Source organism: Callorhinus ursinus, unplaced genomic scaffold, assembly GCF_003265705.2.
Source record: "Callorhinus ursinus isolate GAN/ISIS: 27379988/994484 unplaced genomic scaffold, GSC_fseal_2.0 scaffold8, whole genome shotgun sequence".
Lineage (NCBI taxonomy): Eukaryota > Metazoa > Chordata > Mammalia > Carnivora > Otariidae > Callorhinus > Callorhinus ursinus.
In genome coordinates, this window is record NW_027397070.1 from 27176244 (window position 1) to 27194044 (window position 17801).

The 17801-nt window shown below is 44.1% G+C and overlaps 1 protein-coding gene across 3 annotated transcripts in view; it reads left to right on the plus strand.

Annotated features, from left to right (window-relative positions):
- The first annotated feature begins 10457 nt into the window (after nt 1-10457).
- PTGDR (prostaglandin D2 receptor) overlaps nt 10458-17801 on the plus strand; it is a 9997-nt gene continuing 2653 nt past the window's right edge. For 2 of the 3 annotated variants that reach the window (XM_025870515.2, XM_073894872.1), the window contains exon 1: nt 10458-11367. In XM_025870515.2, the coding sequence (XP_025726300.1) occupies nt 10531-11367 (837 nt within the window). In that variant the 5' untranslated portion in view covers nt 10458-10530. Of the gene's footprint in view, nt 11368-12178; nt 12290-17801 lie in introns of those variants that run through there. The other variant, XM_073894874.1, reaches the window with a different exon arrangement.

A 17801-nucleotide genomic window follows, 5' to 3' on the forward strand; every position in this document is an offset into this window, starting at 1 on the left:
TGGTGCCAGTCTTTTTAGTGTATTTGCCTTACAAGCTTCTTGGAATTTCAGAACTACAGGTTTTGGAAAGCCAGAGCCATTAACTGAGGTTGCCCTAAGAGACCTATTTCTGTGCCTGTTTTCCCAAAAACAACAGTAATGAGAAGAGGTGAAAATGGACAACTACTAGTCCATATGCGTTCCTTTGCTTCAGTTGAACAGAACACCCTTTTCTTTGGGTAGACGCAGGTCACAACAGGAATCATGGCTTAGGAGTAGAGTTACCAGCTGGATTTCAGCCCCCCTCGTCCCCCGCAGCCAAGATAGCCCCCAAAATACTGCAACCCAGCCTCAAGTCAGCTCAGTCCCTGAACAGATTAAGGTATTTTGCCCTTCCTCTAGTTATCCACTAAAAGTTAGGTGAGCCCTCTCTGGAGAAAGATAACTTCATGAAAGCCTCTACAGTATTTTTACACAATGCCCAATATTTAATTAAAAAATATTAGGCAGGACCAAGAGAAAAAGCAGACAATAGAAATGTACTTATAGATGGCTGAAGTGTTAGAATGATTCACCATAGGTTTTAAAGTAACAGTAACTAAAATGTTTGGTAAAATACATGATAGGATAGAGAATCTCACACAAAGACTGGAATATGTAAAAAACACAAAACTAATTCTACAACTAAAATTTTGGATCACATATACCTAAGTTGTAAGTTATTAAGGATTCGTGGGAAAGTTATGAAGAGAAAAAGGAGGTGAAGTGTACAAAGGAGGCTGGGAGGAGGCTTTTGGAATGCAGCCATGGGAAAAAAAAGAATTTGAAGTAAATTTCTTCCTGAGTCCTGTACCCGCATTCCTGACACTGTGGGGAGACAGTGGAGCTACGTTTCTCTCATCAGCAATGTGCTGAGGTATGCTAGAGGGAAGTTATTGGGGCAATGCCAAGTTTTTTAAATCCTAGGAACAGGGAAAGAAATTTGAAAAATACAGACACCCAGCTGGCTTAGTTGGTTAAGCGTGTGCCTCTGGCTCAGGTCATGATCCCAGCGTCCTGGGATCGAGTCCCGCATCAGGTTCCCTGCTCTCCCTCTCCCGCTCCTTCTCTCCCCAGCTCTCCCTCTCCCCCTGCCAACCACCCCACCCCATGCCCTCTCTCTCAAATAAATAAAGAAAATCTTTTTTCTAAAACTGAAATTTAAGAAGTTTAAAAAATATACCTGCATACACCAAGAGAATTGTTAAAGGGTTCAAAACCAAAGCCTCCCAGGCTCTGACGTATACTTCACCTCCCTTTCCTCTTAGCAACTCTCCCATTAATCTTTAATATCGGTGACTAGAAATATACAAACACATTAACCAACATGTTCACAATTATAGGAAAGGTATTAAGTCAATTGGTATGTATTAAAATTTTGTGTAAAGAAATTTAAGGTTAGGAAGGGCTTGCCATATTTCCGACTAGACAACTGCCTCATTATTAAGTAAGCCCACTTCCCGTCTGATTACTAATTTGATTGCTTAGGGAAAGAAACATCAGATAGTTGCTATAACAAGCAAGCCTCAGAATTTCAGAGGCCTAACACAATAGTTTACCTTACGCTCAGTAGAGTTCAACTGGATTTTTAGGGGGCAGCCTTTCATGTGGAATTCAGTGAGCCTGGCTCCTTAAATCCCTGGGATTCAAGAGTCCTCCACTGGATGCTCTGCATTCAGCCAGCAGGTGAAAGAAGAGAGTGACCAGAGGCTCACGAATGGCTAGTTTTCATAGGTAGAGTCTGCTAGTGGCACACGTCACTTCCGCCTACATTCCTACATTCCATGGGCCAGAACTCGGGCAACAGACACATCTGAATGTAAGAGAGGCTGAGAGATGTCGTCTAGCTGAGTGCCCAGAAAAAAAGAGGAAACTGGGTTAGTGAGCAGTTGGTCTCTATCACAGTGATTCAATTTAAAATCATTAACTTTTTCCAAACCATGTGCAAGAAATTAAGAACTCTTTGATGTATGTTCAATCTGGGCTCAAAATAACTTGCATATGATAAAAATTGGTATTTACTAAAGTGTAACTTAACCCTATTAGGGTTCTTTTTCTCTCAACTAACTTACACAAAGATCATAAAACTAATGGATTTTAAATAATTTATTGTATAGGATTTTCACTTATTTGGACCATTGTTCCAGAAATCACCACACTTAACATTAGAGACAGAATACTCCCTAAAGTGACCCAGGTGTTTTCATTCCTGCCTTCGGGTCACAGAGTATGGATGATGAGAAAGTAAGGTATGCTAAAGGACTCACTACAAATTCATGCTCACTTCAGCTGCTTTTTGTTAGCCACTACCACATCCTAGTGGTGGGGCCACGGTGCCTTCCCCATACTGGCTGCTCCATTCTTCTCATTTTTTTTATACCCCAGACACTCTATACCTTCAAGACAAACTCATCGCCTCACTCTTCTTGGTTAAGTAATTTTTTGCTCAATGATCACCTCTCCCCATCTGTGTAGGCAGGGACCACATCGTTCACGTTCACAGCTCTGACTACACTGGTATTTGGCGAATGAACAGATGAGGCTACTTAGGGTCAGCTCTACCATGGAGCCCACTTTTCACCTCAAGATATCTGTCTCTATGTGCACCACCTTTTCTTAACCCCTCTCATGGAAGAAGATTTTTCTTTTCCTTTCCTCGTCTCTTCTTCCCTGCCAGGTCCCATCCCAGTATGTTTGAGTCTTCTCTCAGTCATCTCTTTCTTTAGAATTTTTACTCTGCTTTTCCACTCTTCTTTCTCTAGAATTTCTACTCTGGTTTTCCTTCGTCAGGTCTAAAAGTGTGAACAAGTTTACCCCAGTTTGAAAATCCTTTATTTCACCCCTCTGCCACTCAAACTTTTCATTTCTTTCTTTCCATTCACAGCCCAAACTAATTGCTGTTTCCAATGACTCATGGCCCATGCACTCCTTCATCTTCTGCAATCTAATAATGACTCCACTCTGGGCTCCCAAAGGTCATCAGTGACTTTCTAGTTGCCAAACGGAATGATCTTTCCTCATTCTCATCTTCCTCAATCACTCTGCAATATCTAAACTATTACACATTGTGGCAGAGACTGCTGGCTGACCACCAAATGTCCCATTCCCCCCTTCTTCCTTACCAGCCCAATTCCAACTGTATCCCTCTCTTGCAGTGGTGTTGGCCTTATGAAATATAAGCTGACAAGATTGTCTTTGTTAGATTAATGCCAGCTGTTCTAACAGAGAAATTCTAAATTCTTATCAACCTATACAGTAGTATTTTTTTTTTTTTTTACTTGCTTATACAACACCCAAAATGTGTGTTCCTGGCCAACAGCAAGCCTTCTCCATGGTCATTCCAGGACACAAGCTCTTTCCATATATTGGCTTACCTTTTCCTAGTACCTCAAAGTCCTTTACATTCAGCTAGCAGATGGGAAAAGGGTAGGGAAGACAGCATGTAGATATATGGTGACACATAATGAGAAGGAAGTCAGAAAAAATGTAGTTTATGTAACTGCCCAAGAGGAGGAAATGGATTTGGTGGGAAACTAGCAGTCTCTGCCTCACAGCTAAGCTAATTCAATAATGGATTCTGGCTCAGCCAAATCAGCAGGCATGATTGGAACAGGCCATGGTCCCTGCTTCCTGACTCAGTATACTCCAAGACAGAAAATTTCATTTGATCAGTCCTCTAAGCCAAAGATTAGCATGTCTTCTTTACTCTCTGCCCTCACCAGTTCATCACTCAATATTTTTTTCTCTTACTATTTTTGTCATAAACCGTGACATAAGAATAGTTCCCAGTCACAATCAGACTCATCAGCCTTTACGGTTGTAAAAAATAAACAAATAAATAATAATAATAATAAAGTTTGAAGACTACTGAGATAAGCAAATGGATGAGATAAGCTTGCCATGAATTTGTATTTAAAATCCCCAAAGTGGGGCACCTGGGTGGCTCAGTTGCTTAAGTATCTGCCTTTGGCTCGGGTCATGATCCCAGAATCCTGGGATTGAGCCCTGCATCGGGCTCCCTGCTCAGTGAGGAGTCTGCTTCTCCCTCGGCCCCTCACCCTGCTCGGGCTCTCTCTCTCTTGCTCTCCCTCTCTCAAATAAATAGAATCCTTTTTAAAAAAAATGCCCCAAAAGAGCCAAAATTGCAAAATTTGAGTTGTTGGTTGTTGTTCACAATCACATTTTTTTGCCAAGTACAAGATAAATACAGATGAGGTTTATAAGACATACAGAGATTACTGTCTCACTGCCCAGATTAACAATTCTCCTGCTCATTTCATTCACTCCGCAGACTCTAAATCAAAGTCTTCCCCAACATTCCTTTACCATATTTCCTCACCTAGATGACGTTTACTGACCACCCTTGATCTGCTGTTAAAAGTGGCATGCCTGCGAATTATCCTTTGTTCAATTCATATTACTTTGTAATAGGAGCACATTTATCACAAGATGATTGCAGAAATATTTAAAGCAGATAATTTCTCCTTCTCTCTCCCCAATCATATTGAGAGTAATAATTCATCCTTAAACTTGGAAGTTTCCAACTCTTCCAGTTGTTTGTTCTCAAGGTTTTCCTACTAAGAATGGGTGTTATTTTAAATAATTCATCTTCCATATAAATTAGCATGGACACAGAGAAACAACTGATTTCAAAAGTCAATCACAACTATTTCCTTTAGGTCTTCCTCCAGAGCCACAGCCAGGTATATGAACAGTTTTGAGACCCAGACTTGTATTTGCAAGCAGCTTATATGTATTTGAGCTGGGCTTTTCTGCCTAGTAGTTGAATATGGAAGAATATCTTGGCTTTTTAGTATCAAAGATCAAAATCGTTTAAGACTCAAGAAGAGAGCCTTTTAGGACAAGGAAAAATAGAAGGTATCATGGTTATCCATTCATGCAGTAAACATTTACTGAGAGCCTATTGTGTGCCTAGCTGAGACATGGGGGTAGGGGGACAAAGTTGAACAAGACATGACTCTTGCCCTTGAGAGACTCACACCTGAACATGCAAACACACAACACAATATAATATAGTAAATGCTATGGGGCATTTGGGGGAGCCCAAGAGAGTGGGTCACTTAGGTTTGGGGATGAGGGTGAGGAACTTCTGGGAAGAATCTGAAGAAGACTGTTGAGTGATCAAAGAGATGAAATAAAAATTCAAGACGATGCTAAGGTAAGCTAGATCAAAATGGTATGAATTAAAAACAGCTTTGAATGCTATGACCTAGGCATGGGTCTATCTTGCCTGAGGTCACCAGAAATGTGTTTAGGGAGGCTCCTTTAAACCTGAGATAGGTATAGGTGGAGCTTAAGGGACCCTGCCCCTGGGTCTCAGCTGAGATGCCCATCGGCACTGTCCCGGTAGTGGTCACTGTGATGTGCCATGTAGATCGCCTCCCAGACAAAAGGACTTATTCCTCCAGACGCCAACGCAGCCCTTAGCTGTCAGTCTCCTCCAGGTACTGCTTTGTCTCAAGAGACTGGCTGCACCTAAGGCCATATGCCCTTCCCTTGGGCCCCAGTGCCTGACCCACCAAGGGTGTAAAGGCCCTCACCTCCAACTCAGGATAACCTGGGGCCCCTTTCATCTTCGAGTTTCTGGTTGGTTTGGGTAAGACCTTTTACTGAAACTGTATCACAGCACGACTTCTCTCTCTGTCCAATCCTGCTCTGTTTCTTCCCTTTCACGGGTGTCAGTCCAAAAGTCCTCCCTAATAAATATCCTACATGCTAATCTCCATCTCAGAGTCTGCTTCACAGGGACCCGGCCACACTTCCAACCACTTCCCTTAGAACCACAAGCAAAATGCCAGAAAACCTAAGTATCTGGTGAATTGTCACAACCTATAATTGAGTTAACGAATGTATTACTCCACCATTTATTCACTCGTAGGTCATCACCCAAAGACATTTTCAAAAATTCATGCTGATCTTCAGGGTTTAAACTACAGCCAAGCTAAAACTGAGAGTATGTTTTCTCTAGGTCTGAACATACGGAGATTCTGATTCGGATTTACACATGGACACAAAAAGTCAACCAAGGTTGGCCAAGACACACCCACTCCCCCGGAATCTCTGAAGGATTTAATCTCTCGCTTTGGCAGCAAAAGGTATCAAAATGGAATTTCTTGCTGGATGAAAGGCTGGGGGACCCTATAAAGCTGAAATCAGAATCAGACAAAATGAAGACTTTACTAAACTACCTGCAAATTTTAGCAAACAGATGCTGAAATGACATTAGTGCTGACGTGGTCACAAGATATTATGCAACTAGCAGAAATGTAGGGGACAGGCATGCTGTCTGACCCCGCTGGTAACTCGGCCTCCTAACTTCTGAGCACGCACAGGGAATCGCAGAGTCCTTTCTTTTTCTCTCACTCTCTTATCTCCTCTGCTCTTCCTTTTCCCCAAAGCAGAGGCTTAAGGAATCCAAAAGACCTAGATACCCTTCTGTCCTCATCCCTTATTAGTTATGTGAGCTTGAAGAAGTTATTAACCTGAGTCTCATGTTCCTTACCTGCAAAAAGGGAGGTAAAAAAATTCTTTGGTGCGGTTGGCAGGAATGAAAACATTAACCCCACCGGCAGAGGCATGCAAAGCATGTCATAGCACCGTGCTTCACACTAACGTGAACTAGTAGTGGTTCTCACCTTAGCTGCGCAGTGGAACGAACTGGGGACCTTCAAAAACACTGAGGCTGGGAAAGCATCCCCAGAGAGTCTGATGTAATTGGTTGGGGATGCTGAAGCGTCAAAAACCTTTAAAGCTCTCTCCGGGTGATTCTACAACGCAGCCAAGGTTGAGAACTACTGCTCTCTGCAGATACTTTTACTGAAGCCACACAACTACCCCCATGGGTTTAGTACAATTATCTGTCCTCCCCTCATTTTTACAAACAAGGAAATTGAGGTTTAGAAAGGTTAGAAGATTGCTCAAGCATACAAAACCATTAAGGGGCAAATCTGAGAGCTGAATTCACACAGTATGACCCCAAAGACTTTACCCATCATCAGCACACTGCTGTCCTATCATCCAACCTACTGAATGTAAAGAACCTTCTTCCAGSATGGACTGAGCGTGCATCCCACCCACTGAATGTAAAGAACCTTTTTCCAGCATGGACTGAGCGTGCATCCCACCCACTGAATGTAAAGAACCTTCTTCCAGCATGGACTGAGCGTGCATCCCACCCACTGAATGTAAAGAACCTTCTTCCAGCATGGACTGAGTGTGCATCCCACCCACTGAATGTAAAGAACCTTCTTCCAGCATGGACTGAGCGTGCAGGAGATACTTCAAAATTGGTAGCTGATATGTTCTTTGCTTTTTAGCTTTCCTCTTCTCCATTCCCTGCTTTTCACAAACCACAACCTGAAATATTGCTTGCAGCTCATTAGGAGCGAGAGATGGCTAAGATTTAGAAGCGGAGTCAAGAAGGACCTTGGAAAAACTATTCTTTTCCTTCTCCTCCCCTTCCTAAAACCGGGCCGTGGGCATACACTTGACTTTTGCTTAAGTCTTTTGAGATAACTATTACAGATACTACATTGGATTTATCAGAAAGCCAAAAAGAAATTTTTCTACCATCCCTTCTCAAGTTTATGTCAATGTTTCCTGTGCCTATGTCAACTTCTAGGTCTTGTTCATGAGCATATACCGTTTTTATAACTACAAAATCATAATTATATATTCAGATTTGTCTATTCACATTATGCCATGCATATTTGTCCAGACTGTTTTTAAGCCAATTAAGCTGACAAGTACAGCTCTGCAAATAATGAAGATAATTTACTATATAATTGGGCCCAAGATATTTTCATTACAAATTTTCCTCTTACCGGAAAAAAAAAAAGTTTAGCCTTATTACTCTGAAAACTGATATAAAAATCTGTAACCATGTAAAATTCACAGGACATGACATCTGCCTTCCTTTATTTGCTGTGCACTGCTCAGTCCCCACATCCCTTACTGCCATGCTTGGCACCAAAGTAAGAGCTCAAAAAGTGCATGATGCATGAACAAATTACACTTTTCTTGGCCGAACAGTAAGTTTGTAAAATCAGAATTCTTAGGAGACTCTGAAGTTCAGCCTGAGAACTGAGCAGGGTGAACAGGAGCGAAGTGGGCAGGGAAGCAGCCGGAAACCCCATGCTAAAAGCCAGCTATGTTAGCCAGGAGGAAACGTGGTTTCCTGAATTGTACACATGCAAAGCCATCAACCTTTGAGGCATGACATATATAAACACTGTCAAGGATCACAGCTCTCCCTTCTGTCACTCTTGGGAATTGTTTCGAAAAAGTTGCTTACATTTGTGGGCTCCTCTCTCCCTGCATGAATCTTAGAAGGGGTACAGAGGTGAAGGCAGCTGTAACAGAACAACAAGGCTGCAAAGGACTGGAGTAGGTATGCTTCAGAGAACACTCCGGGACAATGTCCTTAGAGGAGGTTTCTTAAGCTAGTCCATTGGGCCTCCTCCGGGCACCACAGTGGGACTTCAGGAAACTGGTAACACACTGTAATTAGTGTAAACTGTGAGTGTTTGTGCTTGTATGTATGTGTGTGCGTGTGTGTGTGTCTGTTTGTCTGGAAAGGAGACCTCAGATGTCATCAGATTTTGTGTCTTGGTTTTAAAGCCTGCTCCTTCTTCCACTTCATCAACTCAGGTGGTGCTCCTCCAAACCCCTCATTCTTCATTAAGGGCTGGAGGTGGAGATGAGTGGGAGACGGTGGATGACAAGGGAACTCACCCCGTGGAAGGCCTTCTATTAACTGAATCAACAGATGTGAAAGGATTTGAAAGTGCCTAGCATGTATAAAGACCCATAAATGTTAATTGTTATTATTATTGTTGATATTATTACTCTCTGCCAAACACAATGGGTTTTTGCAACTTCACAGCAACCCTAGGAGGTCAGCATAAATCCCATATCCTATTTGCAAGGAGATTTACTAGGAGAAATTGAGTAAACTAAACCAGGGCCACAGCTATCCAATTCCAGAACTATCCAATTCCAAAGCCTGGACTCTTCATTTCTATCCCATGGCCTGAATTTCTGACCACACTTTCAGTCCGGAGGCAGCTTCTCTGGCTTTACATCGAAAGTTCAAGAGTCTTGCTCTCTCCCCCTGAGTCTATCCATTAAAACAGGCACTGAGCCTAAGAATGAGCTTCTTGAAGCCAAGCATAATCTACTTGCTTGTGTAATATGGTCCCAGTAATCAATCCCACTCAAATTCCACACTCAAAGCCAGTTGCTCTCCCACCTTTTCAAGGGTTATAGAAAGAAATCACACTTACTAGCGTGAACGTCCTTGCCTCTATGAAGCAGGCAAGTTAAAGGCCAGAAGGGAACCAATGTTTTCTACTAGTCACAAAACAGAGAAAGCTCTAAATCAAGTCTACTGTTTTCTGGTTTCAAAATCCATGCTAAAAACTGCAGTTAAACTTCTGCTACTAAAACAGGTGAGAATCCTGACAATTGCATTGTCACAAATGTGATCCCTACACCTCAGAAGAGCCAAGCAGGCTGGCTAGAGGTTACTTCTTGAGAAGTTAAGCAAGGCCCTCAGGCTCACAAAAGCAGCGAGTGGACGGCAGAATCAGGGCTCGAACCACGTCTATACGATAACAGCATTAGTGCTCTTAACCATACTCCTCCCACAGTCTACACACAACCACTGTGATTCATGGTACCCAAGGCTAGCATCTCTTCTTGGTTTGTCCTGGAGCCACTTCCCTGAAATCTAGCCAACCTCTCCAGAGGAGAAGGTATGGAAGCAAGACCGATGGACTCTATAAATACAAGATCCCGGTTCCAGGTCCACTTCCGCCACTTACTGGCTCTGTCACCTTGGGCAAAGACAGCTTACCTGCCCGAGGTCTCACTTTCTTCACGCATACAATAAAGATCATTGTTCAGCTTGCAAGGACCTGCAAGACTCTGCGTGCGCTCAGGCTTAAGTATTATGCAAATGTGAGTTAGCTGTACCCCTCCTTACCCCCACGAATTCAGAAACCAGTGGTTTTTCTCAGCCTCCCCTCCGTGCGTCTCTCAAGAGTTCCGCCGCCACCACCGCCTCCTCACGCCCCTCTCCTCCCTAGTGGCTGCGGCTTAATCTCCCCTCCACTTCAGCAGTTCTCTTGCCTCGTAGGAAGGACAGGCCTTGGGTGCTCAGGCTCTGGCTACGTTTCTTTCTTTCCGACGGTGGGCGCGAGGGCTCGACTCTCCTCAGGGCCCGCGGGTCAGCGCGGGGATCTTTGCGCGGCTGCTGGGGGCTCCGCAATGGTAGCGCGGGGTGCGCACTCGGCCGCGCGGCCCGCCCCGAGAGGCGGGGTGTGACCCGAGAGTTTAGAAAGGAGGCGCCTGCCGTGCTTCACACCCCCGTGCCAGCGGAGCTGCCTCTGCGGCGCAGCCTCTCGTCCGGAGCCGCCGGGGGTTCCCATACGCAGACGCCGGGGCCCTGGCCCTCCCGCAGCCGCGCTCCTGCCCGCTGAGCCGCCCGCCATGCGGCCGCCGCTCTACCGCTGCCACAACACCACCTCGGTGGAGAAGGGCAACTCGGCGACGATGGGCGGGGTGCTCTTCAGCGCCGGCCTCCTGGGCAACCTGCTGGCCCTGGGGCTGCTGGCGCGCTCGGGGCTGGGGTCGTGCCCGCCGCGCCCGCCGCCCTCGGTCTTCTACGTGCTAGTGTGCGGCCTGACGGTCACAGACTTGCTGGGCAAATCCCTCGTGAGCCCCTTCGTGCTGGCCGCCTACGCGCAGAACCGGAGCCTGTGGGGACTGGCGCCCGCGTCGGGCAGCTCGCTGTGCCAAGCCTTCGCCTTCTTCATGTCTTTCTTTGGGCTCGCCTCGACGTTGCAGCTCCTGGCCATGGCCCTGGAGTGCTGGCTGTCCTTGGGGCACCCCTTTTTCTACCGACGGCACTTCACCCTGCGCCGCGGCGCGCTCGTGGCGCCGGTCGTGGGCGCCTTCTGCCTGGCTTTCTGCGCGCTGCCCCTAGCGGGCTTCGGGAAGTTCGTGCAGTACTGTCCCGGCACCTGGTGCTTCATCCAGATGGTGCACGAGGAGCGCTCGTTGTCGGTGCTGGGCTACTCAGTGCTCTACGCCAGCCTCATGGCACTGCTGGTCCTCGCCATCGTGCTGTGCAACTTGAGCGCCATGCGCAACCTCTACGCGATGCACCGGCGGCTCCGGCGGCGCCCGCGCTCCGGACCTCGCGACCGCGCGGAGCCGGGCGCCGACGAGAGGGAGGCGGCCGCGCAGCCCCTGGAGGAGCTGGACCATCTGCTGCTGCTGGCCCTCATGACCGTGCTCTTCACCATGTGCTCCCTGCCTTTAATAGTGAGTCTCTTCGCGCCGAGGCGGCTGGGGGCACTGGAGCGTGGCCGGCGGCGGGTGCGGGAGGGAAGGGGGGAGCGTGCTGGACGCCGAGCAGGAGGAGCTGCGCCCTGGGCCAGGACGGTTTGTTGTGGCGCTCCCCACAGCTGGTTACCTCCACAGCCCCGAGGACATGGAACCGAGTTTGTTGAGCCCGAACAGGGAAGGGAGAGACCGAGTCTGATGGTGTCTTCCTAGCCCCGCAAAACCTCTCCGGTTAGCAGCACCCCCTCCTCTCTTCTTCCCTCTGGGAAGATCTCGGGGTTGTTTTTACGCCTCAGAATTTCGAGGAGCAGAATTTGGTTGCTCCTTGGCAGTACGAGTCCCTTCTTTCCCGGTGGCTAGGTAACGTTTTATTTCTTAGACTTGCCGATGATTTTAATGGCATCAGATATGGGCTAATGCACCTGGTCGTTTTTCCCCAGGTGCTGGCGTGGGAAGAGAGTAAGGGAAGGTGTACTCATGCGAGGGTGATTTGCACAGGTGAGAGACTAAAAGGAGATTTAGTTTTTAAAAACTCGTACGGAAACTTGGAGGCGTGGCGGCTGCTGTTCTTGGTGCTGCGGCCGCGGAGGATGGTGGCGACAGAGGCGGAGAGGCTGTCTGGACAGGCAGGGGTGTAGGTACGGTTCAGCCAGTGGTGTCGTTTGGATAACCTGCCTTGACAGGTCTTGTGTCTGTCTTGGCAAGCGAGGTGACACGAAAGTCATTATCTCGGGTTTCAGTTTACTAACGGGGGTGGTGGTGGAGATGGAATTACCCAGTCGTTTTGAAGGCATTTCCCCCTGGGATCCCGGCCGAGACTTCTGGCAGCGGCTGACGCTGAGAAGACTTTCTGAGGGTTGCTTCTCTCCCCCAGGCCCAGTGTACTTGTTCAACACGAACAACATTTAAATCAATTCACTGCCAATTCAGTGCCTTTGAACGCTGAGACTTCTGTGAATAGGAATGTTAAGTTTCCTATGGCAATGCAGCAATTTTGGATGTTACTTTCAAGATTGCATAAAGGTGAAATATAATGTGATTGTCCTTAAACGAAGGCCTTAATGTGTGGGAAAAGAGTTGTCTGTGGCATCATCATGCAGGGTTAAGATCAGAATTCCCAAAAATGAATAAATAAATCTATATGAATAGAGAAGATATGGGCACAGATATTTAGCAGTGGTTCTCAAACTTTAGCCTGCTGGGAATCATCAGCAGGGCTTTTAAAAACACAGATGGCTGCCCCACCCCCACCCCCCGAGTTTCTGGTTCAGATGTTTTTGAAGAATTCTTATTCTTAACAAGTTCCTAGTTAAGGTGAAAGCTGCTGGTCCAGGGATCCCATCTGCGAGAACCACATTCTAGGGCAGGAGTTGGCAAACCACAGCCCACAGTCCAAATCCATCCTGCTGTTGTTTTTGTACAGTGGGTGGAATTAAGAAGAGTTTTTGCAAATGAACTGATTTTGAAATCAGTTTGATGATAGTGCACAGGAACTCTAAACTCCAACTAGCTCAAATACTATTCCAAGAAAAAAAAAGACTTTGATTTTTCTCCATAGTAGACATGAATTACCCCCAAAGTACTTAATTGTTATTACATTTTAAATTTCACCAATGAAAGTTGTGAAAATGTGTTTTCTCTCTTGTTATAAAAGTACCTACCAAATACCATTTGTCTCTTGATCTATAAAACTTAAAATATTTACTCTTGGGCTCTTTACAGAGAATGTTTGCATACCCCTGCTCTAAACTCATAGCCTTACTCACCTATGCTGTGTAAAAGCAGACAGTAGCCAAATGCATGGATATTATGTCCTCAGTTTGAGTGTCTTCGTAATACTAATGCAGAAAAGAGCATAATAGAGTATAATAACGAGAGTATTGCGTTTGGACATGTCTCTTAGGGGACTTGAATAACTAACTTATAAGGGATTGTGAGGATGGAAGGAAATAATGGATTTGAAAATGATTTTATAAAAAACTGTCATGTTCCAAGGATACGAAACTCAGACAGCATTCTTCACTAAAACTTTCTAGAAAAGATAAGGGCTTTAGCATAATACATGGGTTTGAATGAGCCTTTATCACTTACTAGCTGTGATAGTGGCTTATTTATCTTTTCTGACTTCAGTTTTCTTTTCTTTATTTTTTAAAAAGACTTTATTTATTTATTTGACAGAGAGAGAGGGACAGCGAGAGAGGGAACACAAGCAGGGGGAGTGGGAGAGGGAAAAGCAGGCTCCCTGCGGAGCAGGGAGCCGACACCAGGCTGGATCCCAGGGGATCAGGACCTGAGCCAAAGGCATTCACTTAAAAACTGAGCCACCCAGGCGCCCCTAACCTCAGTTCTCTGATCTGTAACAAGGATAACCATACTTGCCCTATAAGATAGTTATGAAGATTTGATATATATAAAGCCCCTAACCAGGTGCCTGGCGTCAAAAATTTGTACTATTATTCCTAATTATAATTTCCATTTATTATTATTGCCTGCTGGATATAGAAAATTAACCAAGAAATATGATCTCCTCAGGAAATAGCATTATTTTCTTTTTAAATAAAATTTTAAATTTAAATTCCAGTTAGTTAACGTACAGTGTAATATTAGTTTTTGGTGTACAATATAGTGATTGATTCAACACTTCCTGACATCACCCGGTGAGCATTATTTTGTAATGCAGTGGTTTTCTAACATTTTTTGGTCTAAGAACCCCTTTTCACTCTTAAAAATTATTTAGGATGCAAAGAACTTTTATGTTTGTAGATTATATCTATCAGTATTTATCATATTAGAAATTTAAAATAAGAGAAATTTTAAACATTATTGCAAAACAATTTAACAAAATGTACTTCTTGTGTTTTCACATAGGTGTAGGGAAAACTTTGGGCTTTCACAATGAGTTAATGAATGATAATACAATTATAGAGATTATAGCAGGTAAAACAGAAAAAAGCATGTTAAGAGCACAGAAGTACTGAGAACAGTCTCTGAAAATGTACATATGTGTATACCCCAAATCAACTACCTTAGAAAGGTATAGAAAACCCAAGAATACTCACTATATATTCCATTAGCCATGGGAGTGATGATGTCATTACACATGGGAGTGATGATGTTGGTAAAACTTACTGTACACCTGTGAGTGAAAAAGGCACATAATTTTGGTTTTATGAAAATAGTTTTGACTCTGAAGACACACTGACAGAGTATTGGAAACCCCCACACTTTGAAAATCACTCTTCTAATCACTCTTCTGGGTCTAGTGACTGGGGAAAATAAGGCTATATATGAATGGAGAAAAGAACCTTAAGAAGAAACCTTACTCATAGCATGAATATTGTATTTCATTAAGCCAATGAAAAGTGTGTTGGGATTTGATCTTTTAAATTAATTTTGCAGTTTGATTTTTTAAATTAATTTTGCTATAATGTTGCATTAGACCAAGATACTTCCCCAAATTGAATTTTCCCAAATTTCCAACTTGAAAACCTTCTCAGGAAGAAAGTACATAGAATATGGGATGAGGTTTAGAAGCTGTTTGCAGCACATTTTCTAATGCATATAACATATTTTCATCAAAATTAATTTTACCGGGGCGCCTGGGTGGCTCAGTCGTTAAGCGTCTGCCTTCAGCTCAGGTCATGATCCCAGGGTCCTGGGATCGAGCCCCGCATCAGCGGGAAGCCTGCTTCTCCCTCTCCCACTCCCCCGGCTTGTGTTCCCTCTCTCGCTGTGTCTCTCTCTGTCAAATAAATAAATACAATCTTTAAAAACAAATCATTTTACCTTAGAGACGTTTTGGAGGATGGTAGGTGAGCAGAGATAGATGAGAGAGGGATCTAATGAGAGATTGGACATAAGAGCTTGAGAGGTTGACAAGCCTGGTAAAGGTAAGTATGAGCTTGTGTAATTGCATATATCAGAATCCATGGAGTCGGAGACATGATGGAGGACATCTTGCATGTATGTATTTCATTCTGGTGGGCAAAAAGATTGAGTGTGATGCTCCTTTCAAAGGAAGCTGATAGAAATACGTAAGGGATGGTGGGCAAAACATGGGCCCAGGGAAAAGGGTTGAAAGTGGATTTAAAGGGCTAGAGCAGAGGATGAGGTCGAGGTTGTTGTGATGGATGAACTGGATGGAAGGGGCATTAGAATCCAGAGAGCTCTCCTCAGCAGGGATGTCCAGCTACATGAGTCTCCAGCAAACTGACAACAGCAACATTTTTTCATGGACTCCTAAGTCCAATAGAGGGAGCTCTTCTCACGCCAATTCCCTGTATAAATTGAACTACTTTAAACATGTGGGGTCTATGTTCTGAGGTTATTCATTAATCTAGCCATCTTTGACAGAAGCAGTTTATAAAGTGTGTTCTAGAGAATAGTGTTGAGCAACAGAGATTTTTTGAAAGTCTAAATTGAGTTCAAATTGATACCTTTTTCAGAATTAATAGAATATGTACTTTGATCACTGTCATAAATGAATTAATTTCTGTCACATTTTTAGTAAACCTAAAATAAAATAAATAAAAGTAAAATTAAAAAGCCAGGTATAGAACAATACATTTCTAACATAAATCAAGTGACTTGAAAATACAAATAACCTAACTATATGCAATAGAATTGACATGGATAAATACTATAAAGAAATAAAATGATTTTGGTTATGTAGATGTCATTTTATTACTCACATCCCAACTAATCAACTATTCTGAAATAGTTGGAATTATATTTTGCTGTACTTCACTTTCAAGAAGAAGGAGCAAATGTAAAAACAAACTTACATAAAGTATTTGCTTTTTAAATCAGCTTAAGTGTATTGGCAACCATTAACCAAATTCAGCATGCAGCTGGTACCCACAACATTCAACACACTGTAGTTCATTGTGGGGATATAAAATAAGAAAAATATTACATCTGCCCACATAAGCTGTAATACTGGGTGAGGGATGGAGTGATTGGGGCCATAAAGGAGTTTAGAGGAGAAAAGGAGTCACTACTAACTGATAAAATAATAACAAACTTTTGAGTTCTTGTTATGTGCTAGGACCTGTTGTCAAGGTCCTACTCATGCCATCTTATTCAGACTTCCTAACAGTCACGGAAGGAAGGTAGGTACAATTATCCCCGTTGTGTAGATGAGGGAATGGAATAATATGCCCGATTTCACACAGCCAGTGACGGGATTTCATCCAACCCCATAGTCAGATTCTAAAGCTACTGGGCTCAGCCACTATCTCAGAGAGGCTTCCTGAAGGGCGTAGTATTTGAGACAGACCTTGAACAGAGCTAGGATTTGGGCATGTAAAATCCAAAAGATTTTAAAGTAAAATGTTCAATTTCTACATCTGTAAAATGGCGATAACGGTCATCCTTACTTCATAGGATTTTTGTGAGGGTAAAAAGAAGTTTTTAAAATAAAATGCTTAGGGCGCCTGGGGGGCTCAGTCGGTTAAGCGTCTCCCTTTGGCTCAGGTCATGATTCCAGAGTCCCGGAAACGAGTCCCACATCAGGCTCCCTGCTCAGCGAGGTGTCTGCTTCTCCCTCTGCCCTTTACCCTGCTTGTGCTCTCTCTCACTCTCTCTCTCAAATAAATTAAGAAAAATCTTTAAAAATTTAACAAATAAAATGCTTAGAACAGTGCCTGGATATAGTAAGCTCTACATGGGCACTAGCCATTATTATTATTATTAGTCAGTAGTAATTGATGATGGGAAAGGGCATTCAGATATGAGTATATCTTCTTTATTTAAAAGATTTTATTTGAGAGAGAGTGAGTACAAGCAAGGCGACGGGCGGAGAGAAAGGGAAAGAGACAAGCAGACTCCTTGCTGATGTGGAGCCCAACACGGGGCTCGATCCCAGGACCCTGAGATCATGACCTGCACCCAAGTCAGATGCTTAACCGACTGAGCCACCCAGGTGCCCCACAAGTATATCTTCTTAAGTGGGGTAGACGGGAATGTCTGAGCCTGCTGAAATGCTCTATAAAAAAGAGAGTAAAAGGTAAGGAAACAATTATGGGAAAACACATCTCATATTCCTTGATTGCCCCGAGTGGGTCTAGTCTGGGCAGTTATTCATATCCCCTTCCACAAATGTTGAGTTTACATATTTTCTGTCCTATTAGAGTCCATTTTGTCCCCTTATGGATTTAGAATCTCAGTAGGCACGGGGAACGGAATGGCTGGCCCCCAACAGAGTGGGAGGCAACTGTGGTACTAGCTGACATGTTGGCCATTTTGGCTCAATGGCAGGAAAAGCCATGTGAGGGGGCAGTTTGCAGGGCTCCAAGGAGACCTGACACCTTCAGGAAGATCAAGACAACAGGGGCGGTCAGGCACAAGTAAGTAGGCTTATATTTCTGTGTGTGTGTGTGTGTGTGTGTGTGTGTGTGTGTGTGTGTGTGTGT